Source organism: Pelobates fuscus, chromosome 7 (genome assembly GCF_036172605.1).
Source record: "Pelobates fuscus isolate aPelFus1 chromosome 7, aPelFus1.pri, whole genome shotgun sequence".
Lineage (NCBI taxonomy): Eukaryota > Metazoa > Chordata > Amphibia > Anura > Pelobatidae > Pelobates > Pelobates fuscus.
Genome location: NC_086323.1, coordinates 69,835,887 through 69,861,471, shown reverse-complemented (window position 1 = coordinate 69,861,471; position 25,585 = coordinate 69,835,887). Strand labels below are relative to the sequence as shown.

The 25,585-nt window shown below is 41.9% G+C and overlaps 1 protein-coding gene across 4 annotated transcripts in view; it reads left to right on the top strand.

Moving 5' to 3' along the window:
- The window catches only part of EVI5 (ecotropic viral integration site 5), a 134,819-nt gene extending 110,491 nt beyond the window's left edge, over positions 1–24,328 (top strand). For all 4 annotated transcript variants that reach the window (XM_063428396.1, XM_063428397.1, XM_063428395.1 and 1 more), the window contains 2 exons: positions 2,525–2,620; positions 22,067–24,328. In XM_063428396.1, the coding sequence (XP_063284466.1) occupies positions 2,525–2,620; positions 22,067–22,375 (405 nt within the window). In that variant the 3' untranslated portion in view covers positions 22,376–24,328. The remainder of the gene's footprint in view (positions 1–2,524; positions 2,621–22,066) is intronic.
- The last annotated feature ends 1,257 nt before the right edge of the window (positions 24,329–25,585 follow it).

Genomic DNA, 25,585 nt, shown 5'->3' with positions numbered 1-25,585 from the left:
AACACTATAGTGACATGAATAAATGCTTGTATTCCTGACCCTATCGTGTTCCTTTTCATTATAGAGCACTTATCAGTGCTCCACAGTTACCACGTTAGTGGATTATAACCTAGTTTGTTTGTTCACTCACAGTCACAGTCACATAGTCTAGTTAAAACACACACACACAAGCTTCCCAATCTCATATAGACATACACATGTAACAAACAATGCTTTAGAACACGTATCTCCTATTACACATGAAGTATTTGGGATAGCTTGTCTTATTTTAGCTTTCCTAGAATATAGTCAAGCAGAGAATGAATGTTCTTCCTGCAGAATATTTGCTTGTAAGGAAACAGAGGAAAAATCTGGGTTTCTGTAAGACCTCGTTTGACCCTTTTGGTGACAGCTGGATGCCCATGTCGTTGGTGATGTTGGGTGTAGTGGAGCATATGAGGGAATCCGTTGCTCTGAAAGAACAGAAAACCTACCGAATTCTCTTGACTCCATTTCTTGCACCTGTTTTCCTACTGAAGGAAGTCTGTTAACTGACATTCTGTGATAAAAACCTCGCTTGCATTTAGGTTCTTGGAAGACATGCTTGTGGCTGCCATTTTCCCACAGATAGTTTGGGAAGCCATAAATAGCACTGTTAAATGTGGGGGGGGGAAATATTTATAATTTGAGTAAAGTTTGTGGACTGATACATTCAAAATGGCAACTGTGCTAAAGCGTTTGAGAGTTTTATGGAGATAAATAAACGGACATTTATTTCATCAAACTTTTCTGATAGCCAGTGTGCAGGTATTTATGTGGAGAGCTGTAATATGCAACCTTGTAAATGGACTCTAGGGGCGAAAACGTGTGCTAAATAAGGAGCGAAATAAACTTTTAGAATGTCTTTCAGTGTTTAGCACTTTCCACTGCATAGAATATATTTTCCTTTGTTAATAAAATCCCCCAAAAAGCAGCTGTGATGCAAAGCTGCAATGTACAAATTATTATTATTATTATTATTATGTTATTATTTATATAGCGCCATCAAATTCCGCAGCGCTGTACAATGGGTGAACGAACAGACATGTAGTTGTAACCAGACAAATTGGACACACAGGGACAGGGGGGTTAAGGGCCCTGCTCAATGAGCTTACATGCTAGACGGAGTGGGGTAAAATGACACAAAAAGGTAAAGGATAGAATTAGACTAGTGACAGTTGCAGAAGAGGAATCAGTCGGGAGCTATTAACAGTTTAATTGATACGCTTTTATGAAGCAGTGGGTTTTTAACGATTTTTTGAAGGAGTGGAGACTGGTTGAGCATCTAACGGAGGAGGGAAGCGAGTTCCACAGGAACGGTGCAGCCCTCGAGAAGTCTTGAAATTAAATTGTGTGTTTGTATGTGTGTGTATTTTTGCAGCAAAGAGATATACATATATAAAAAGTACAATGTACCTAAACAAAAAGTGTTAAAATTAGTGTACATACATTCGTTGCATTCGTTTGTTATATATATTCATTAACATAGAAAAATAGAATAATTTGTCATACATATAAAGCATTGCATCATTTCATTTTACTTTTTACAAATCAACGTCTGTAACATTTACTTACAAAAACATAGACTTACAATTACAATCTTACATTGACCTAGTCTTATATTGACCTAGTCTTATATTGACCTATTCTTATATTGACCTAGTCTTATATTGACCTAGTCTTACATTGACCTAGTCTTACATTGACCTAGTCTTATATTGACCTAGTCTTATATTGACCTAGTCTTATATTGACCTAGTCTTATATTGACCTAGTCTTATATTGACCTAGTCTTACATTGACCTAGTCTTACATTGACCTAGTCTTACATTGACCTAGTCTTACATTGACCTAGTCTTACATTGACCTAGTCTTACATTGACCTAGTCTTACATTGACCTAGTCTTACATTGACCTAGTCTTACATTGACCTAGTCTTACATTGACCTAGTCTTACATTGACCTAGTCTTCTCAGTTTTGGGGGGAGGGGGATTCTCTTTAATTTTTCTTTTTAATTCTTCCCTTCGTCCCTGACATGTTTTAAGTGATCCTGGGTATTTGCGTTAATCACGGGGGAATTAAGACATGAATATCATGTTTATTCTCTGTTGGTCACAGTACTAATCCAACAGTAACTTAATTAATTGCACAAACAGTATTGCAGTGATTTTTCCACGTCATTGGAGTAGGTGTCGTCAGAGTGAGTACAGCATTACGTTCTTTACATTAAAGGCTACCATCAAGAAACCGGATTACAGACTAACTCTGCATGTTAACCTGAAATACTTATTCCACGACTGTGTTCAGTTTTCAAACTTGTAATTAAAAAAAAAAAAGAAAATTGAATAAAAATGTTCGAACCAGTAATCAATCATTTTAATGAGCATTTTTAATGAGCCAGTTCTACTTGGCATGATTATTTTTTTTTTTTTTTTCTGCATGTTAGCAAAAAGTACCTTGACCATCGTGAGTGACTTGATTTTCATTTTATTTCTTTTCAAATAGAAAGAAGAAGGGAAAGTACAAGGACAACTGAACAACTCCGACTCCAATCATTACATCCAAGATTTAAAAGATCAGATCGTTGAGCTAAAACATGAGGTATGTACGAAGTGGACGTAATGCTATCACCAACCATTTACGTCTCACTGCAGTTATAATCATGTTTTATATCTAGCAAATGTGGTATTTAAATGTGCATCCACAGTACAAATGTTTTAGCGTGATTACGTTGACTGTAGTTTCTCTGCTTGTATGTATCATTTTGTTTAGTTCTTTTTGTTTGTTGGGGTTATGTTTGTCTTTTTTGCTTATCTATCGTGTACAGTGTATGCAACTATAGTGCAGTTATGCATGAACACATGTGCTGATTTGTGGTCTCTTGCAGTTGTGGGGAAAGTATGTTGGTAGGGCTGAGATTGCAAAAAAGGATACTTGCTTAATTTCAGTTACTTCTTGAAAAGTATGCAAAACTTAGACCTCTGTATGATTCTATTCAATAATTAATTTCAGGTTGTTCAAATCTCCCCAAGTGGCTAATTTTCCTGTCGAAGTATAAGATATATTTGTATCTTTGTAGCTAGAGTTTTTTGATTTCTTTAACCACAAAGAAATCTGCTTCAGATTTTTATATCTCGCACCGGGTTTCAAACTGCTTATTCCTCCATCAGCTCTTTAAAGGATTACTGATATTTTTTGTAATCATTTGAGTGTCTTTTTTTTACCATGTATTTTTTTTTTTATTCTATTTTTAACCAGGGATGCCCAAAAAGTAGATTACCAGATGTTTTAAAACTACAGCTTCCATGATTCTTTGTCATTCTAGAAGCATTCCAAAGGTATGCACAGCATCAAGGGAGTTCTAGTTCTACAACATTTGGGGATCCACCTTTGGGCCCCCCTGTTTTTAACCACGTGTATTAAAGAGTTCAACCCCCATGTTGCTGCTCCATTGGTTGGCATAATCTGTCTTCCAAGCATTTTCTGATTGGTTTCAGCCCTGCTAAAGCTTGTGTACAGGGTGAAGTCAATACTGGTCATTGCTCTCAATAGAGCAGATCATTAGATTAAAAAATAAAAAATAGACCTTTTCCTTTAATGCCCATAATCCTCTGCCAGCTCTAGGAAAAGTGTAGTGTTTAGGAATATGTATTGTCCTCCTGTTCCATCCTGCATTATTTTTCAAACAGAAGTTGAACACTTTTTTTTCTTCTCACAAACAGACCTTTTTCAGTGTGTAACGTTTTTTGTGTATTTTATTTGTTCTCTTTTAGAAGAGTGCATGGGTGTGGTGGGTGTTTTGTTTTATTGAATGTGGCTATGAAACTTGCACCGCACCAATAGCTGTATATAAGTATATTTGCACATCATAAAGAAGTTTGTCTGAGCAGCGTCTTCAGATACCTATTGTTCTGGTATCGTTTTGTTACTGTTAAATTCCCCCTTTCTATAATATTGTAACGCTCTGCGGAATAAGTTGGTGCTATATCAATACCAATAATAAACCCTTTTTTTTAAAATAAAAAACAGCCTTAGAGTCATTTTGAAATATTTTTTTTCACAGTCTCCGTATGCTTCGTACAGGCAGTATATATAGTTTTTCAGATTTCAAACCCACATATCTGTGGACCCATTGTGTTAGCCTATTCTCTTTTTCTAATGCAGTGTTTTATCCCTGGATCCCTAGATGCACTGCAAGTGCCATTCCAGTTTGCCCGTGTTTAGAATTGGAAAGCTTCTTGGAAGTTTTGTTAAAACATCTCGGGATCTCTATTTTATACCCTACACTCGGGGGCTTGTCAGATGATTATCAAAAATCTCTTTCACGGCATCCGTTAAAGTATTACAAAACTTGTGACAGGATCACAGATTAAAAAAAAATAAAAATGAATTCAGCAACATTTCAGCGCTGATGGTAAATTTCATAGTATGATTACTGTTTCAAAAATCATGTTGATGTCGCTGGGATCCTTTGATAGTTAATGGTAATAAGATCACAATTCCCTGTGTGACCGTACTGCTGCGGTAAAAGTGTAAACTGCAATGAAATATAACTTATGGACGTATTTACATATCCACAAAGAATTTCAAAATAGACATACAGTATATGTGAATTGTCAGACGGATGTTGCCACTTACCTCTTGAAGTGTCATGTGGATTTGGCTATGTAGGCAAAATCTATAATTGTTTAGCTATACAGACTTGGTAGAATAAGATGCAACCTGCACTAAATTTTAAATGTCTGTAGGAAAACAATTTAATACGCAATGCCACTTCATGGAAACTGAATGTGTAAAAGGTAAGAGAGGTGTTAGCATCGTGTTTGTGAAGCAAAAGTGGGTGCGTGTGCGTATGTGTGTTAATGTAAAAAAAAAATATGTATGTGTGTATATATATATATATATATATATTTATTATTTCTATCTCTTAAAAACCGTAAACCAGCCTTGAGAAAATACTGCTCTGAATAAATGAAATAACCACAATTGCTTAAAAGCTGTGGGGGGATAAAATCCCACGCACACTTTTGCTTTGAAATATATGCCTTTTGATAGTAAAGCATAATATCTGTGTACCTATAAATATATAGATTGTGTTACTTTGGTAAGTTGCAGAGAGTCACAGTAAAAACAATTCAGACATGTCTGGTGCCCAGAGTGGGCCATCACTGCTGCGTGATTTAGAATTTAATCCACTAGCATTGTTTTGTCCTCACTGTTGCATTGTACATTACTGATCATAAAAAAATCGCTATCTGTTTTAAAGCCGCTAGACATGGATTTGTTTCTGGTAGTGTAATTATAACGTGTAGTCAGAAAGCAGGTTCTGGTAGAACTCCATAGGAAAGGATATGTAGCAAAATTAAACAAATCCTATCAAATAAATGTATCCTATACACTTGGTGTTTTATTACCCGGGCAATTGATACAAAAACGTAATCAAAGTAAAAGAACTCAAAGAGTAAAGACTTAATTGGCTTTTATTGAAATCTGTTAAAATCTGTTCTCAGGAATTCATGCTCGTGTTACAAAACCCAATGTGCGGCATCAGGCCAGAGATACCACTGACAGTAATGTGGTGAGATAAAGTCTTGGTAGTTTTATTTAGCAGATTGGCAGGCCATCTTGTAAAGGCTTATGTTGGCGTGGAGACTGGGTGAAAGTCTAATAGAGAAGGGAAGGGAGTTCCACAGAAAAGGTCTAGCCCTGGAGAAGTCTTGGAGGTGAGCATAAGATGTGGCAGTACAGAAAGAGGATAGACGTCATTAAAGGGTTACCCTGAGGCCTGGCGCCAAATCTGGTTTCTAAACCGGGTTTTTAGGTGCTCAAATGAAACCACATCTTTAAGGACAAACTGCTGTGTTTGGGTGCCGTGTCCTACATCCATGGGGGGGGGAACACCTGTAATGATCTAGGACAGGTCTCCTGGCAGCTGTTTACTCTCACAGTTTAGGAGCCTTGATTTGTGCTTTTCAACAGCTGTTGTATGTGCACAGCACACATATGAACTGGAAATTAATTTAACCAGTGTGGGTACTTGTTATATATTAATATCTGCTTTAATTTAGTGCACAATGATATTGAAGACCCATTATTCCTCCCTACTGTCACGACTACACGACCTGTTGGAAAGCAGAGATCTCGGTTTAGAAAGTTTTCACAAAGCAATTATCCACTTTGACATAGACCCAATATAATAATAATAATGGAAACCTCATTTTATATTGTACACTTTTCCTGCAGACAGGTCATGTTTTCAAAATGCTTACTACTCCGTGGGTGACCTAATCCATACGGTATTCTTCGGAATGCATGGTTTGACTGATGTCCTGAAGCGCAGAATCCCATATCTCAGGGCAGTGCTAGAAGGGCACACGTGTTTCTGTCTGCCTGAGATTAGTGAAACATAGATTCCCAGGCAATAGCTGCTATTTGTAGGTTCCAATGTTTGAATTACAGCAGAAAAGCTCCTCTTCTCGCATATGCTTATTGGGACATGGTCGCATTTATGGTGGCAGGTGCTGCCCTGGAACTCCCACCAACTCTTTTACCTACACATCATTGTCGGCATGGAGTGACGTGCCACCTTGATCCTTATTCCCCAACCAAAGCTCCACACACTCTTGATGGAAATTAATCACAGCAGTTAAAACTCCTGCAGTGTAGTTACTGTGAGAGAGCAGGAAGCAAGAGAACCATTTGTAGGGGGTTCTCCTGCTTTTCTCCTGTTACAAACTCCTCCACGTAAAAACCTATGCCACCAGCATACCTCTCTATGGAGAGAAAAGGTGAATAGGTAGAAAACTTTATATTTTATGAAAACTGAAAGATCTATACGTTTGTTTTCTAGCAATTCTGCTGGCACAGTATTACATAGAGATAATAGTTTATTCTCGTTAAAAATAGTATAATTACAATGATAGGCACACTTAAAGTATTCTAGGTGGAGGTATGAAATGTCTAAATTGGAAAGCCTTTAAAAGCTGACTGTCCACCGCAAATGAGCACATGTTCTAGTTGTTTAATTTTTCTTACTAGACTGCTAAATCAAAGATGTTAAGATATTCACGGATTGTAGTTTGATTTCTTCAGAAATTTACAAACTAGCCACATTAGAATATTCTCACAATCTAGCTGTTAACGAATGAGTCATATTTTCAGTGTTGTCATTTTACACTCCATAGTCTTTCGTTACTTCCCTGTTTTTTATGGGATAATTCTCAGGTGGTCTGTGTATGAATAATAATATCAGAAACACGTGTTTTGTCTCTAATGAGGTTAAAACCGAAAAATGTACATGGTCGTGAAAAAAGCCGAGATTTCTGATACCACTATATATGGATCTCTTTTTTTTTTTTTTTACTACACGTAGTCATACACAAGAAATATTTTTCGTGTTTTTTCCCCTAAGAAGCCTTTAAACAATATTTAACCCCTAAAGGATGGAGGTAATTGTCCAAGTTCTAGAAAATCGAGAATTTGCTCTTTGTGTTTAAATGTAATGTAGGGGCTTTTCTTTAATTGTACCCATACTTATTATATATTGTATTTTAAAGGACAGAAAGGACTATCTTTTAATATCTAAAAATGGGAGGGGGGGTCAGGTCAATATCTTAATTTCTTGCAATAATTTGTACACATCCATTGCATAAAAAGACCTAAAAATAGAGGCCTCATATTTATCACTACCCTCAATCGCACCCCTCTCCCTCAACCACGCACCTAACTCTATGCTTACACTAACTCTCACCTTGTACCTGCCGTAACCATAACCCTACACTATCCCTAAAAGAACATTAACCCTAACCCAACATTAACGCTTTGCTTAATCTAACACTAACTCTGCACAAGCTTTATCCACAACCCTACTGATATTAGCAGATGGATTTCCAAGCAAGTGGCCTATGATTGCAATCTGTTTTCAGGGATATTCCTATAATGCTGAGACTCAGACTTGCAGATTACACTGTGCTTGGTGCTGGGCAGCTGAAAAAGCCCAGCAACAATCACTATCAGATTGGGGCCTGCAAGGAGACCCTTCAAGAGCACCCTTCAATTATCCTTTGAAATATCATGTGGATTAGAATTTGAGCAAGTTATTTTAAACCATGATCACATAGATGGGCAGTCAACTTGCGATGTCAAGGCTAAGCAAGTGGACGCAATATTGGTCTATTTTAACTCCCCAACTTGAATAAGCCTAAAATTTAGATGGATGTACCTCTTTTTTTGTGTTGTGAGTCAGTAATATGTACTTTGTCTTTTCGATAAATATTGTAGCCATTGCAGAAACCTTTTGTTTTGTTTTATACCAAGAAAATGCCGTTTTTTTTTTTCTGTAACAAAAATAACGGGACACCACATGTCCTTTTTCAAAATGGTAATAAATCTCCAGCTTCCACATTGTTTTCCTCTAGCTTCAAACCATTGAAATCCAATGATTTATCAACTTGTGGGTCGTCTTGTTTTTATGGCTCTTGTTGGTTACTCAGCAGCTGTCTTGACTTCCTGCTTAATGTTGCAAGCACTGTATGTTTTACCTAGATTACAGGAGTGGCACAAGAGATTACAATATGCAAGTCTACCCACATGTATCCTGGCAGACCACAAAATCGCTTTGGCGACTAAGCTTAGGTTTTTTTCTGTTTCAGATTTCTTGTTTAGAGCTAATTTACTTTTTTGTGAACTTTAGAGGGAACAAGTTCCCAAAGTGCTAAATATCTTTTTACGATGAGTTATGGTTAACAAGTTCTTACCAGATATAGGAGTCTAGTTTGATATGTCTATACATACCATATATACATTTATTTTGGATTTCATTTAGGAGATCTTCACAAGAACAAACAATACTTTGAAGGGCTTGGTCAATGCTAGTAAAATTTTCAGTGAGTAATTTTAAAGGGTCTTCAAAAATGACATAACTTAACGTGTAGGATTATGTTATCATTTTTTTTTATTTTTATTTGTATTTTATTAGAGTTATAAGCATGTATACATCTGTGCCATTATATGTGAGGAATAAACAATTAGAGAGAATAAGGTTCAATATGGTCCAGCAAACACAGTTATGCCAGCAAGAGATGAAGAACAGGGACATAGGACAAATGGAAGGCATCGGTCAAAAACAATAGCATTGGTCTATAGCAGTGATGGCGAACCTATGGCACGCGTGCCACAGGTGGCACGCCGGGCCCTCTCTGTGGGCACGTGGCCATAGGTTCACCATCAATGCAGAGTAGGCACCTGCCTGCCCGAAACGGCAGGCGCCTACTCTGCTTCCGGGTCGGGAGGCAGGGGGAGGGATCTGTGATGCAGCTCCCCTGTCCTCCCGCGCGATGCTGTGTGGAGCGTTGCCGAGCATTACCATGGCAACACTCCACACAGCATAGCGCGGGACGACAGGGGAGCTGATTCACAGATCCCTCCCCCTACAGTGCTTACCACCACCGGACCACCAGGGATGGCTGTGCCGCCCCCCCACTTCATTAAAGGTAAGAAGGAGGGAGGAGGGGGGGGTACTGACACACAGCACCCCTACCCCCCCCAGCAGTACCCCTATCCCCCCCAAACACCCCTATCCCCCCAGCAGTACCCCTTCCCCCCCCACAGCAGTACCCCTACCCCCCCAGCAGTACCCCTACCCCCCCAGCAGTACCCCTACCCCCCCAGCAGTACCCCTATCCCCCCAGCAGTACCCCTATCCCCCCAGCAGTACCCCTATCCCCCCAGCAGTACCCCTATCCCCCCAGCAGTACCCCTATCCCCCCAGCAGTACCCCTATCCCCCCAGCAGTACCCCTATCCCCCCAGCAGTACCCCTATCCCCCCAGCAGTACCCCTATCCCCCCAGCAGTACCCCTATCCCCCCAGCAGTACCCCTATCCCCCCAGCAGTACCCCTATCCCCCCAGCAGTACCCCTATCCCCCCAGCAGTACCCCTATCCCCCCAGCAGTACCCCTATCCCCCCAGCAGTACCCCTATCCCCCAGCAGTACCCCTAGCCCCCCAGCAGTACCCCTAGCCCCCCAGCAGTACCCCTAGCCCCCAGAAGTACCCCTACCACCCCCAGCAGTACCCCTACCACCCCCAGCAGTACCCCTACCACCCCCAGCAGTACCCCTATACCCCCAGCAGTACCCCTACCACCCCCAGCAGTACCCCTACCCCCCACACACAGTACCCCTACCCCCCAGCAGTACCCCTTCCCCCCCACAGCAGTACCCCTACCCCCCAGAAGTACCCCTACAACCCCCAGCAGTACCCCTACCCCCCAGCAGTACCCCTACCCCCCAGCAGTACCCCTACCCCCCAGCAGTACCCTTACCCCCCCAGCAGTACCCTTACCCCCCCAGCAGTACCCTTACCCCCCCAGCAGTACCCTTACCCCCCCAGCAGTACCCTTACCCCCCACCCGCAGTATCCCTATCCCCCCCGCAGTATCCCTATCCCCCCGCAGTATCCCTACCCCCCCCGCAGTATCCCTACCCCCCCGCAGTATCCCTACCCCCCCGCAGTATCCCTACCCCCCCGCAGTATCCCTACCCCCCCGCAGTATCCCTACCCCCCCGCAGTATCCCTACCCCCCCCGCAGTATCCCTACCCCCCCGCAGTATCCCTACCCCCCAGCAGTATCCCTACCCCCCAGCAGTATCCCTACCCCCCAGCAGTATCCCTACCCCCCAGCAGTATCCCTACCCCCCAGCAGTATCCCTACCCCCCAGCAGTATCCCTACCCCCCAGCAGTATCCCTACCCCCCAGCAGTATCCCTACCCCCCAGCAGTATCCCTACCCCCCAGCAGTATCCCTACCCCCCAGCAGTATCCCTACCCCCCAGCAGTATCCCTACCCCCCAGCAGTATCCCTACCCCCCAGCAGTATCCCTACCCCCCAGCAGTATCCCTACCCCCCAGCAGTATCCCTACCCCCCAGCAGTATCCCTACCCCCCAGCAGTATCCCTACCCCCCAGCAGTACCCCTACCCCCCCAGCAGTACCCCCTACCCCCCCACAGCACCCCTACCCCCCCACAGCACCCTTACCCCCGCCCAGCACCCCTACCCCCGCCCAGCACCCCTACCCCCACACAGCACCCCTCTCACACACACATTACCCCTCATACACACACAAATAAAGCACCCCTCTCACACACACACACACACACACACACAGCACCCCCCCACACACACTTACACAGCACCCCCCATACACTTACACAGCACCCCCCATACACACCCCCACACACACACGCACCCCCCCCACACACATGCACCCCCCACACACACATGCACCCCCCTACACACACACACACACACACACGGCACTTTAAGGAAAAAAAAGTTGGCATGTATTGCGGTTTGGGCACTCGGGCTCAAAAAAGTTCGCCATCACTGGTCTATAGGTTAGGGGTAGTGATTGACCATATAGGTAAACGGCAACTGTGTTTATAACGCCTAGGGCATCAGAATTAGCACATAGTCTGTCTAGTAGCAACCGCTATGGAGTGTCCGAACTGTCCCTGACGGTAGGTACATGTCTTTTAGTCGGACTACTGCAATTTGGTGTGAGCCGGGTTAAATCCCTGTTCATGGAAGGGAGATCCAGGTATCAAACAATACTTGGGATCTCCTCTTTCATGTGGGCCCCCGACTGATCGATGAGCTGTATACCATACTCTAAGTGAGCAATGCTTATAGCCCTTTAAATTAATTAAGCACACTGCGGCAGTGGAAATTAGCTCAGCCATCATGATTCTAGGCTGGCAGGTGCTCCAGAAGGACTCCCTGGGTCTGAAGCATACCCTTGAAGAGTCTCCTTGCAGGCCCCAATCTGATTGTGATTGGTGCTGGGCTTTTTCAGCTGCCCAGCACCGTCTCCCTGAGGCTCTTTTCTCACGTGGTGTATCTGCGCCGGTTGCCCCCTCCGATGCGCTGGTGGCTGATGGGCCTAATTTATGATAAAGCTTCTCTGGGTTATCCGAGGATGTCAGGGTGAGTGTTTCCGCGCCTTGTGTGACGGCCAGGGAGCCTTCTGCATTCCAGCGGTACTTGACTGAGCAGTCTCGCAGCTTCTTAGCCACTGGTGCCAGCTGCCTTCTTTCTGCTAGGACAAGGAATGGGAGGTCACTGTAGATGTATAGAGTATGGCCCTCAAAACGTACTCGACCCATTGTTCTGGATTTATTCAGGATGGCGGACCGCACCGCAATGTCTTTGGTTGTTGCAATAACGTCTCTCGGTGCGTCCGCTGGTGCCACTGCAGCCTTGCGCACCCGAAAAGCAGCCAGGATGCATGGGGTGTCTGTAGCCTTTTGAACTCCCATTGAGGTAATCAGCTTTTGGACATATGACAGCATGTCCCCCCACCACATATACCTGTTCAGGTATGCCTCTCAGGCGTACATTTCGTCGCCGGTGCCGGGACTCCAGTGTGGTCACCATTTTGTGTAGTTGCTTGACCTGTGAGGCGAGACTCTCCACCTGTTGTGTAGTTGTCTTGAGTTGAGTGTCTCAAGCCTGTTCTCTGACCTCAGCCGCTGACAATTTATGCTGCAGGGCCTTTATGTCAGCTTGTGTTTCTTGGAGGTCTGACTTCCACACTTCTCTTAGGTCTGCTAATAACTTTTTAATGTCTCCCTTTGTGGATGGGGTATGAATCTTCGTCTGAGTCAGCTTGTAGGTATACATCAGCTGGGTGAGGAGAGTTACTTGATTCCCCCTCTTCAGGGGAGTCATCTGAGGCCTCTTGCTCACTATAATGGTCGTGTGCCGGCGCCGCCCTTGCGGGTGATGGCAGGGGTGCCATCTCAAAGGATAGCCTTATATCCTGTAGCGCTTGCCTTTCTATCTGCATCTGTCTCTTGTGTTTGCGCCCCATAGTTGCTGTGAATTGTTAAGGGTGCCAGCAATTACCCTTGCCGGCGTGGGGGGGGGGGGGGTGGTCTCTGGTGGTGTCTACACCAGCCTTTAAGCCTTCAGGTACCTGAGCAGCGGGGTCGGCCGCCTCCCGTCTGCGCACATGTGGTAGGTGTCGGAGATGACACCTTTGTTGCGGTGCAAAATGTTCGCCGGGTGTCCCTCCAGCCTCTGTTGAGTGGCCTGGTTGTGGATGGGCTCGGTTCGAGCGGCATATACCCCAGTTTGGTCACTCTTTTGCCGAAGCTCTGGCGAGTTGCGTCCTCCCGGCTCGGCAGTTAGGCTCCGGCCCCCATGTTATCATCATTTTTAATTAGGAATGGTACAATTAGCATTCACTACTTTTGCCTACGTGATGATGTAATTACTTATGTGTGTATATATACACACACACACACATTACTTTTATACTTGTCAGCTTTTTCATATTTGTTGAGAACCATACATGTGCCCATCCATGGCTTTATTATGCTTGGTTTAATCAGTCCCCGAAGATTACATAGTTACATAGCTGAAAAGAGACTTGGGTCCATCAAGTTCAGCCTTCCTCACAATCTAATTGTTTTATTTCTTTTTATTCGATTTTTGATTTTTTACTTGTAAAATGTGTTAACACCTTATTGAAGCAAAGTTCCACCTTGAGTGAAACGTGATTCTACATCGAACTAGGTTGCCTCATGTTGGCAAGCTGAAGAAATGCTGTTTAAAAAGGTAAGGATCCATTGGTTGAACAGAGACATCAGCTAGCTGCTGTTCCAGAGTTAACCCTGCAGATTGAGAGTCGTGCAGTATAACATAGCGTTGCTGGCAATTTGCTCTCTTTATTTTTGAATAATGTTTTAGGCTTACTGTAACTTTTTTTTTTTCCCAATTCTTTATTTTTGACAGTGCAGTTGGGAGTACACAAATTGTAGTGGTTTGTACAGATATATTCCACGACATAGTTAGTTAGCATATAAGGTCATGCATACTGCACTATTGTTTTTTAAAAGGCAAAGTAAACATAAAATAAATCAGTTATGTGGAAGTCCAGGCCCATTGGCATCACTATTCAGTCACTGTCATGTACCGTAGGTGTTTGAACATAAGAGTTGGCAAGAAAGATGTCTCGTGTGTTGGCTGGGCTTGCAAAAATGTATACGTTAGGCAAGTGAGTTTAAGTCAGGCTAAATGAAAATGGATTAAGTAGGGGAGAACAAATGAAGAGTGGGGTCCATCTAGTGTTATCCCCAGGGTGAATGGGTGTAGTCGAGTCAATGGGTACTGTAACTTTTGTAAGTTACCAACGTCTCTATTACTATTTGTAGGGCCTGACGTACTTACTAAACCCTTTAATTATCTACGCAGAGAGTTGTCCATTTACATACTTGCCACACACCCCATGCTTATTAGCAGTATCCTCACACACAAACATGTAGACACATAATCGTACATACACACTAACATGCATACACAAATGAACATGGACTCATACCAATACATATAGTAGACCACATACAAACATGCAGTATATCCCTCTTCCTGCTTATTTATTCAATCCGGAGACCAGGAGAGCAAAGGCTCTGGGTGTCCAGTGTTGGTGAGTTTAAGAGCTGTACAATAACCAGGTTGTGGGCGCTAGGATATGACATCACATCCGGGCTCCTGCTTCTACTGATACATGTACTTTAAGGCCTGCAGGTGTGGGAGTCTTGCTTGATTAACTATTGGAAAGATGTCCTAAGTGCACTCAGCCCCCAGGATGTCTGTGTGAGAGCCACTCAGTCACCGATGCCACATCCATGGCCCCACAAAACGTGGCTGAGGGCTGGAGCTCCACTTGCCCAAATCAAAGGGAAGTCTGTACGTTACCATAACTGTATTGAGTAGTTTAGGATTTATGGAGGCCAATAAAACGTGTTTTTGTTTCCGAATTTTAGTCATTAGATTATAGCTGGAAACTACAGAATCACAGCATCATTGTATTTATAGATATATTTCACTCCTTTGAATGGTAGTTCCCCTTTAATCAGCTTTCTTGTTCACTAGATTCACAAGTCTGGTGTAAAGTCAACACCTCTTATCAGGCTGTTTGAAGTACAATCTGTTTGTGGGACACTCCTCGCTTGTTGACTTCACCACTCTATAGCAAACGTACATACAAAAATAGACTTGATGTTCTGCTTTATTTTCACAGCTCAGTGAGCAAGGCGTATTCTGAGAAATAATGCTGCTTTTTAATGGTTAGGTTGAAGTGGTCACAAGTTAGATTTTGTTGCATTTGTCTCACAAGGGTCTTAGAAAACCACACAAATCATAAATATGGGGACAATAACTCTCAAGGCAATGCTTTATGGTCCCCAACGAAGGTGCCTCTGAGCAGCGAAACACACGTTGGCCATTTTTGTTGTTTTTAATGTTAGGAGGCTTAGCTGTTGGGTCCCACCGGTAATGAGTAAGTGCCTGTAGAGTTCTCACTCAGGGGCTGTGGTACTGTGTTTAGGCACATATTTTTAGGAGCATGAGTATACCTTGCTTCTCCTGATATTGTAATCCCTTGCTCACTGATATCGAAGGATGAGGTGACTGGGAGTTCTTCAGATCCTCAAGGCTTTAGTGTTACTTAAATCCTACGACAAGAGGATTGTGTACCATAACACCATCAGATTTTAGTGTCCAGCAAACTGCACAATTTAGGATCTGCAGGTTACTCTGTTATCAGGAGCCAAATCACCTAACATGTACCTAGCTGTAACAATTTGTTGCATATCCAATGACACTATGTTCAACACGATGTTGCCAATTCTCTTGGTGAAATGAGCATGGACGGCAGCTTTGCCTCATTTTAGTTTTTTCTTGGTAGCAGCCAATTCAGCATCTACGTAAACATTAGCCCGACAGTGATATAACAGCTTGATCTACTGTTATCCTGTGGTAAAGGAGCGGGTGTTACTTAGTTACAGAGTTCCGTAATAACAAGGATCTTTTAAATTAAGTTGAGTAGTTATTATTTACACTAATGGGGCTATTAGCATCCTTTTTTCTTTAGGGTCATTGCAGTCTATACTAGTAGGTTGCAAATCGCTAGAAACTAATATTTAATACTAATTGCGTAAAGCCCATAAACTATACACTTGCTCTTCCAACTCCCCTCACCCCTTTCACAATTGTACGATGAGTCTACTTTAAGGGACACTATAGTCTTCAGAACAGCTACAGCTTAATGTAGTTGTTCTGGTGAGTATAGTCAGTCCGTGCAGATTGTTTGCTGTAAACACTGCCTTTTCAGAGAAGAGACAGTGTTTACATTGCTACCTAGGGACACCTACAGTGTCAGATGGCAACTAGAGGTGCTGCCCACTCTGCATTGAGACACTTAACTTTCCCCATAGAGATGCATTGACTTAACTAATCTCTATGAGGAGAAGCTGATTGGCCAGGACTGTGTTTGGTTCCGCCCCCAGCCCATATCCTTGGCTGAGATGATCAATTCTGATGTCAGCCAAGGAGGCGGATCGGGGTCGGACCCAGCTCCAGAATAAAGGTGAGTAAACTAAATTGGGGGGATGGGGTAGCAGCCATCTAAATAGTTTAATACGATAGGGTCTGAAATATAAGTTTATGTTCCTGGCCCTATAGTGTTCCTTTAATAAAGATTCAGTAAAATGTACTGTTTTTTGTTTTTGTTTTTTTACTTTCATTACCCCTTAAAGGACCACTCTAGTGCCAGGAAAACATACTCGTTTTCCTGGCACTAGAGTGCCCTGAGGGTGCCCCCACCCTCAGGGACCCACTCCCACCCGGCTCTGGAAAGGGGAAAGGGGTAAAAACTTACCTTTTTCCAGCGCTGGGCGGAGAGATCTCCTCCTGCTCTCCGCCTCCGATCCGCCTCTTCTCCTCCCCGTCGGCTGAATGCGCACGCGCGGCAAGAGCTGCGCGCGCATTCAGCTGGTCACATAGGAAAGCATTCTCAATGCTTTCCTATGGACGCTGGCGTGCTCTCACTGTGAAAATCACAGTGAGAAGCACGCAAGCGCCTCTAGCGGCTGTCAATGAGACAGCCACTAGAGGACATAGGGGGAAGGCTTAACCCATTCACAAACATAGCAGTTTCTCTGAAACTGCTATGTTTATGAAAAAATGGGTTAACCCTAGAAGGACCTGGCACCCAGACCACCTCATTAAGCTGAAGTGGTCTGGGTGCCTAGAGTGGTCCTTTAAGGACAAAACTTCTGGAATAAAAGGGAGTCATGACATGTCACACATGTCATGTGTCCTTAAAGGGTTAAAGGTAATTCCTTGGTGCTCACTATTACAATACCTTTTTTTACCTTTGCTGTAATATTCAGAGTGCAATACAAAGATCAGTAACTATGTACAGATGAAAGTATGGTGTATAGATTTGTGTTTGGTTTTGCTTCACTGTATTTGCTTAGGGTCTCCCTAAGGGTAATCCAGACTTGGACCTTATCCTCACTGTATCTAGCGGTATCATACCTACACCACAATGACAAGTTCCGAAGGCAGACCATTATCTGGGGTTGATATATATCTTTTGCAGAGGGAGCCTGCTAGCATTTTGGATCTGGGGCGCCCTTCTGGGTGGCATTAGTGTACAAAGCAACAGACTAAGGTTCTCTCTGTAATTGCACAAGTGAACAAAAAATACCTTGATACCCGAGTGGAAACTAACCAAAGGGCAGATTGTCAAGTTGGTCACTGTTTTCAGATTTTCTAGTGTATATAGCATATTAAGAAGTGAAATACAAAGGAGGCTCTATAGAAAATGCTGCAGGATTTGAGTTGTCAAAAGAAGTGTCAAATCATTAGGGGTGAAATAATGATTTCAGGAAGTAGAGACCTCCTGCTTTATAAGGTAAAATGAAAGGCGGCAAGATATGTTCGTGGGTGCAGAATACACATCGGGTACATATTATCTTAAATAAACGAGCCTGTATTCATAACGCTTTAGTGTTCATGTCCCTATTTAGACAGCCCTTCTCCAGTTCAGCATAAAATTATTTTAAAAGCCTTTTTACTTGACTTGACTTGGCAACTCCCTCAGTGCTGGTTACCTCTCTGCCATCTGCCTCATGGAGGAGCCATGGCCTCCTATGGAGTCAGTCCATTCCAATACTTTTCACAGAGGAGCATTATCTACCACATGTGTGGTGATTGCTTTCCTATGGAGCTTTTCTTTGTCATTGCAGCAGGAAGTGCCCCTAGTGGTTACCACTATGAAAGTTTTATATGAGGTGAGTTAGCCCTGCAATGTAAACATTACGGTGTCTACAGAACTGCAATGCTTTAGATTGCAGTGTTAAATCTACAGGACTTCAACGCCCATGCCACTTCATTAAGATAAAGTGGCCTGGTTGACTTTAGTCCTTTATCGTTTTCTACTCATTTTAATATAGTAGAAATTATTAAACACAAATATACACAAGAATATAGAATGTGTCCAGAACTAATCGGATGGCTGAATGAGATACTGAATTTTGCCAAATCCTCTGATCTCCTGCCTCACAGAGAACAGCTGTACCGCAGAGGCCATCAAACAATCATTCCTACCAGAATCCCTTTAGGGACCCACCTAGCCAGTTGCTGGATATGCATATTTGGGAAGATATTGATTAAGAAGATCTCTGTGCTCACAGTATTTTGCAGCCGATGGTTATTCTACCAGTCACTAGTTTACTTATATTCTTCATTAAAAATTTACAAAACAGGAACGTATTCACCAGTTCTACTGCAGCTTCCTATGGTTGCGATGGTGGTCCTCATCATTCCATTTAATCAATTTATTTTAGGTCTTAGTGATGAATTGGAAAGTATGCAGGTTTTTTTTTGTTTTGTTTTGTTGTTGTTTTGTGACCAGCAGATGTTAAACTCAATTACACTTGAATTCTCTTATCTCTACACTTAAATCTGATGTACACAGTTATAAGCTTCAGGCCACAGAATCGTCTGTCTCTGCATATCACATATCTTTAAGTTACTGCCGGGAAGGAGTAGATTGATTTGCAGAGAACCGCCATGGTCTTCTTTTTTCTTTTTTTGGACCTCCCTAGTTTTGCTCATGTCAGTTTCTCAAGCATCAGATGGCTGGGACTGTCTTTGAGCAGTTGTGGTCAGTCAAAGGAACCTATGATACGATTAGATGGTGTTCACATCGTCGTGGTTTTCTAGCAACCAGAGTTTGCACATTCTTTTAAGAAGCTGCTTAAAGCACCGTTTTGTTAATAAAATTGTTTAAATACAGTGTGAAATATCCTGTATTACAATAACAGAAACATGCTGATCAGCCTGAAACCCTTATTTTATTTTTATTTATTTTTAAAAAGTTTTGTTTTTTTAAGTAGCAATTTAATTCACACAGCTAAAAACCTTGCTTGTTTCCTCACAAAGCATTGGTCCTAGATCAGATCAAGATCTTTGCCTAAGTGGTGAATCACATAAGATTTTATGGTTGTTTTTTTATACTTTTATTCTGTGTGAACTACCTTTCTACTGTTTTTAATTAATAGCAAATAAAATAATGGTTTTAAGTCTATCAGTCAGTTACTTTTGTTATTCGACATCTACTGCAGGACATTCTCTCTTTTCTTTTCTTGGCTATGGCTTAACCCCCAGAGTGTTGATGGATAGTATTAAAGAACTTGTCTTCTTACGTTGCCAGTGATCATTTAGGCAATAGTGTATTCCAAAAATCATATGCTTTTCCCTCCTGAGTAACTGTATGTAAACATGTGGCTTCAGATGGTCTTTGAACATCATTTTCTGTCTTGTTTAGCTAGTTGGATGGCTCCATTTAGTACACAGTCAGTGATGGCCCATTATGGGACTGCAGAATGTGTTTTTTAAGCATTCAAAGAAACTGTCATTGGCCTTTATTCCGTTCGGTGTGGTCAGTCCTGTTTAGTCATGGACCTCTATAATCACCTGGCAGTTGGATCTCAATCTTGACATAGCGGGTTTCTTTGAGAAAGATGTAGAAAGGGTGCTGTGTTGCCAATCAATCCATGATTAATGATGTGAAGACCAAAGGTGGCAATTCAACACAAAATGGCAATACATGGCAGGCCAGCTTAACTGTGCTCAGGCCTACAATTTGCCAAACTCCTAAAATAAAGCCTTAAAAATACACTAGGTTTATAAACTTAGTGCTAAAATACACAATCACACCCGGCTACTGCTGTGAGATACACTCCTTAAATGGACTAGGTTAATCATATTGATGACTCTCAAATCCTGTTTATATACTTATTGCTAACTTCTTGCAATTTTTGGCAAAAGGCAGAGTTTCTACTTCCATTTCCCATCAAACGGTCGCATCATCATCAAAAGCGGTCTATGGCACCTTGTTGAAAATGCAGGAGATTATTTATTAAAGATCCACAGCAGGTTCCGCCGTACATTTATATGCTTTAAAAGAACAGGCAGTCTTTACATTAAAACGCCTGCAGGAACAGGCTATAGACACCAGAACCACATTAAGCTGTAGTGATATTGGTTCCTTTAAGTATATAAATAACAAATATATGGAGAGCTGTTGTGATTTGATAATCATTCTAGCTGATCGTATCATTATTTGTCTGTCTGAACAATTTAGGGCAGACGGGTGCCAATGTTTCAAACCAAATCACCACAACAGTCTTACCTTTAGGAGATACTTGGCCGACACAGGAAGAAGTCTAGAGGATACTAGACACAATAAAGATAAATCAGGCACCTAGACAAAATGGAATTTGCTGTCAGGCTATTTTGTAAGAATTGCCTCATCATATATTTTTTTTCTCCATCCTCATGGACTTCACTTCCTATGGCTCAATGCCACAAGATTCGAGGAACATTGTGCCATTCTTTTCAAAGAACACAACTAAAGAATTAAGCATGTTCGGTTTCAGGAACAGACTAGAAGCACATAGAAAAGACTGACTTATACATGAAATCTATTTACATTTTTCTTTACTGATACTGTGGCACACAGTTATGAAACAAGGGCTGTACCTTGAGACTTTTTGTACTTTTATTTAAAGAAAAAAAAAACAAGAAAAAAAAACGTATATAATACAAATATACCGGTAGCACTCTCCTTTATACTAGGTGTATTTTAGCAAGGATTTCATTTTCTGCTAGTGCCCTGTGCAAAATTACTGGGTTTAGTATTTAGATAAAAATGCATGTCAATACTGCATAACTTTCTGTTGTGATGATACAGTCTCTTACTTGACGTATTGCTTCTTGTATGCATTTATGAGATGTTTTGGTTGCTATCTTTATGATGTGAAAGATGTACCTTTTTAATTCCACCTGTTTTCATACATGCTTGACTTCACGGGACAGTCTGCTCCAGGTAAGGTGAAGCCCAATGCATCATTTTGGTCCAGAATTTCACTTTTCCTCATCCACTGTGCCATGGTCTTATTTTATTCTAGTGTTGCATGTGGACTTGATGTGGCACATATCTCTTCATAATTAACCAGGATTATTGCTAGAGATACTTTGTCCTTTAAATCCCTGGGAATATTCACAGATGTTCTGTAGTTAGCGGAGAAGGATTTAGCAATTTGTAGAACAAGATAGTGTTTGTGAAGTTGATAAGCTTGCATACTCCATTACATGAACCCATTCACTCAAATTTCAACTTATACACATGTTAACCAACATCATTGTTTGGTCACTCCTGTACCTGTAAGAATTTCTAATGTTGCATTTTGTTACATTATCATGTGCCCTCCCATTATCCCTTGTAGAATCCACATTCCATCTCTTGTTATTTGCTGGCTGTTAGCGAAGTAATGCAAGATTTGTTCATGTTTTGTAAAGCAGGGGTAATTAAATCACTTATCGACGATCAATATTAGTCTAGATTTATGGAATTGCCGAATATCTGGTTTAAATCCTAGATCATTGGTTGATATTCAGGACTCGCTTCAACTATTGTTTGTTTTGTAGAGAACTCTGGTTTCCAAACCTCATGGAAGAATTATTAGGGATGAAATTTCCTTCTTTAACTTTTATTAAAATATAAATAACTAACCCTTGTGCGCAAGATGCTGTGGCTGTTTATTAGTATTCATATTGAAATACAGAAAAACTCTTTCATTTTTTTACTTGAACTGATTTTAATATTCTTTGTTTGATTTGTTTTTCAGATAAGGTGTCTAAAGCGTCAGAGGGGCTTCCCAGACCAACCCACTTTTGACGGGATCCATATTGTCAGTCATATGGTAGACGAATATGAGTCTTTTCACTCTTCAGAAGAAGACTCTGCTGCTGGAGCATTGCAAGAAGGAAAGGTTCATTTTCATCTTCACAAAAGACCTGGAAAGGTTGCTTTGGACACACATGATTCAGATAGCAGTGACAGTGACACAGATGTCCTTTCCATAGTTACAGACACCAATGGATTGGTTCCTAATCAAATTTCAAGGAGAACAGAGTCTTATTCCACTACTGTGTGATCATCACTGTGACTTCCCATTAAAATCCACTTCCTTGGATTTTACGATCGTTGGTACAAGTCAATACGGAATTATCGCAGGGCCTTTGGTGCCCAACTGTCCCAGCATGTATATATACTTTCACTTGCCTTCATGTTTGCCAAATCTTCACCATTGCCATACACTAAACTGGGATTTGTGATGGATTGAGCGTTGTAACAGTATTATCATGCAATTTGTTTTTTAATTTTTGTTTGTTTCCTTGAATGTTTCTGGTTTTAGATAAATGTATAAATACCTTCTGTTTAGCAGTCTAAAGAGGGAAAATGTCAATGTACAGTTTGTCATAGAAGTAGACTTAACATTGACATTAAAAATAAAATAAAAAAAGACCGCCCTGTGCAATATTTTATGCCTATTTGAACAAATGATATGCCTCTTTTTCATTTATTATGATTATAATCTTTGGCTAATTACGCTGTGTATTGTTAAGAAATATTTGATTATTTTTTTTCATGTTTATTCCGTCGATAACACTAAACTGTTTTCATTTCATATCAAGGATGACTCTAAGACACTCCACCCACTAAAAAACAGATTTTTCAAGAAGTGGTACTATTTAGAGATGATAAATACCCGTTCTGATTTATGAAATTGGCAGTGATATTCATCTTTGTAGTTCTGATTCATGGTTCCAGTTGATGACCAGCTTGTTATGGGCTTGATTTTATTCTACTGACATCCGAAGAGCTCTAATACATTCTGGCTGTAGAACATGTCAAGTGTGGAGGCCTCTAGTGTTTAGAATGTAGCTCTTAACATTCTCTGGTAATCTATATTATAGAATGGCAAAGCCAACACCCCAGTTCTACTCGACACTAGTCCATCTATAGACCATCTAGGCGTTAATGGTTCTGTAACAAAATATCATCAAACTGCATAGATTAAACGATTGAGGCAGTGGCTAGATCATGTTACATTTTTACACAGTAAAACTATCACCCAGTGGAAGCGTGTGCGTCCTGCTCGGGTTCATACCCTCAATTTGTTTGAGAGTACTAGTTCTTAACCCCTTAAGGACACATGACATGTGACCTGTCATGATTCCCTTTTTATTCCAGAAGTTTGGTCCTTAAGGGGTTAAACAAGGCCTCGTTGATTGTCAGTCGTCAATAAGTTATCAACATTTCCCCTTTGGACGGATCTGAGTAATCTTTAAATAGCCGTATTTTGGTGTTCCTTAAAGTCTCAATTTGAATCTCTTTTCTAGGGTAAGGGTAACAGAGAATAATGTTTTTAGGCAGATGTTCCAGTGGCAAATTCCTATTTTTGGTTATTCTTGAAACGAGCATATTTCTAGTACTTGTCTCATATAATTCATGGATGCAAAGGGATATTTAAGTCCTTTTCAGACATTCATAAATATATCCGTTCTGAATGGGTTCAAATGTTTGCGGTTTTTAATATTTGTGGATTTATTTAAATATCACTGTTCAGTGGCAGTAAAAAGCAGCAGATTTTCTGCACAATGAGACCAAATGTGCACAGTGAATTAGTAGCTGTTTTTATTTACTTTTGATGTGTCGTTTTTGTTTTAATTTGTGTTACTAAAAGGTCAATTAACATTACTAATTTGTATATAATTATACATATCTCTCAAGAGAATGATGTACATTATACACTTTGTCATTTTATATTGGGAATGTAAATGTTAAAATATAAACTGCTATGGGGCTTTTCTGCATCCAGGTGGGAGGGATGGAGTAGGAGGGAGGATTGTGTATATAAATCATATCAGATGGATTAAGGAATATTTGATTATTTTACAGAACACTAACTGCATCTTTGTGAAATAGGTTAAAAAAATACATGGAATTGGACATTTGCAAATTCATGAATGCTTTGTTAAACACTATGGAAATCTTTTAACATTATATATATGTAACTAAAATAAACAATTTTTCATGATTTAAATGTAATTAATTTATTATTTTCTAAATGGCTGCTATGCTTTTAATTTCTTTCCCTCTTATCTCATGCATAAGAATAATGAAGTCTTCATTACCTTGTAGCCCTAGCCAGTGGCGTACATACCAGGGTCGCAGGGGTCGCGGCTGCGACCGGGCCCGGCCCACCAGGGGGCCCGGCTGCCCCTGCGACCCTGTATGCACCCACTGGGCCAGCCTCTTCTCCTGGGGGGCCCTGAAGCCGGCCACCTCCGGGCCCCCCGAGGCTGGCCCTGCTTACACCCGGCGGGCAGTCAGGCTGGCCGGTGCGCGAGGGAGCACTCTCCCCTGAGTGCTTCCTCTTCAGCTCCCTCGCGCACCGCACTGACACTGGAGCCGGAAGATGACGTCATCTTCCGGCGCCGGCATCCCTACGCGGAGCGCGAGGGAGCTGAAGAGGAAGCACTCAGGGGAGAGTGCTCCCTCGCGCACCGGCCAGCCTGACTGCCCGCCTAGGAGCCCAGCAGCACCACTGGACCCCAGGGAATCCCCTCAGCACTCCAAAAGGTAGGGAGGCTGGGGGGATTAAATAAAAAAAAAACATGTGTTAGTGTGTGTGTGTGTGTGAGCGAGCGTGTGAGTGAGTGTTAGTGTGTGTGTGTGAGTGAGTGTTAGTGTGTGAGTGTGTGTGAGTGAGTGTGTGTGTGTGTGTGAGTGTTAGTGTGTGTTAGTGTGTGTGAGTGTTAGTGTGTGTGTGTGTGTGTGTGTGTTAGTGTGTGTGTGTGCGTGTGTGTGTTAGTGTGTGTGTGTGTTTGTGTTAGAGTGTGTGTGTCTGCTAGTGAGTGTCAGTGAGTGTGTTACTGTGTGTGTCTGTTACTGAGTGTGTTTGTGTGTGTGTTAGTGAGTCTGTTTGATGTCTGTTAGTGAGTGTGTGTTTGTCAGTGAGAGTGTATGTTTTGTAAGTGAGTGTGTATGTATGTCTGCCGCTGAGTGTGTCTCTGTCAGTAAATGTGTGTGTCTGTTAGCTAGTGTGTATGCATTTGTTCGTGAGAGTGTGTGTGTGTGTGTGTCTTCAGCACTTACCTTTCTCCAGCGCCGGACTCCCATGGCGCTGGGGATCCCTCCGCCTCTCAGCTCCGAATGCGCATGCACGGCAAGAGCCATGCACGCATTCAAACCGCCCATAGGAAAGCATTACTCAATGCTTTCCTATGAACGTTCAGTGTCATAAAATGGCGGAAGCGCCTCTAGCGGCTGTCAGTGAGACAGCCACTAGAGGCTGGAT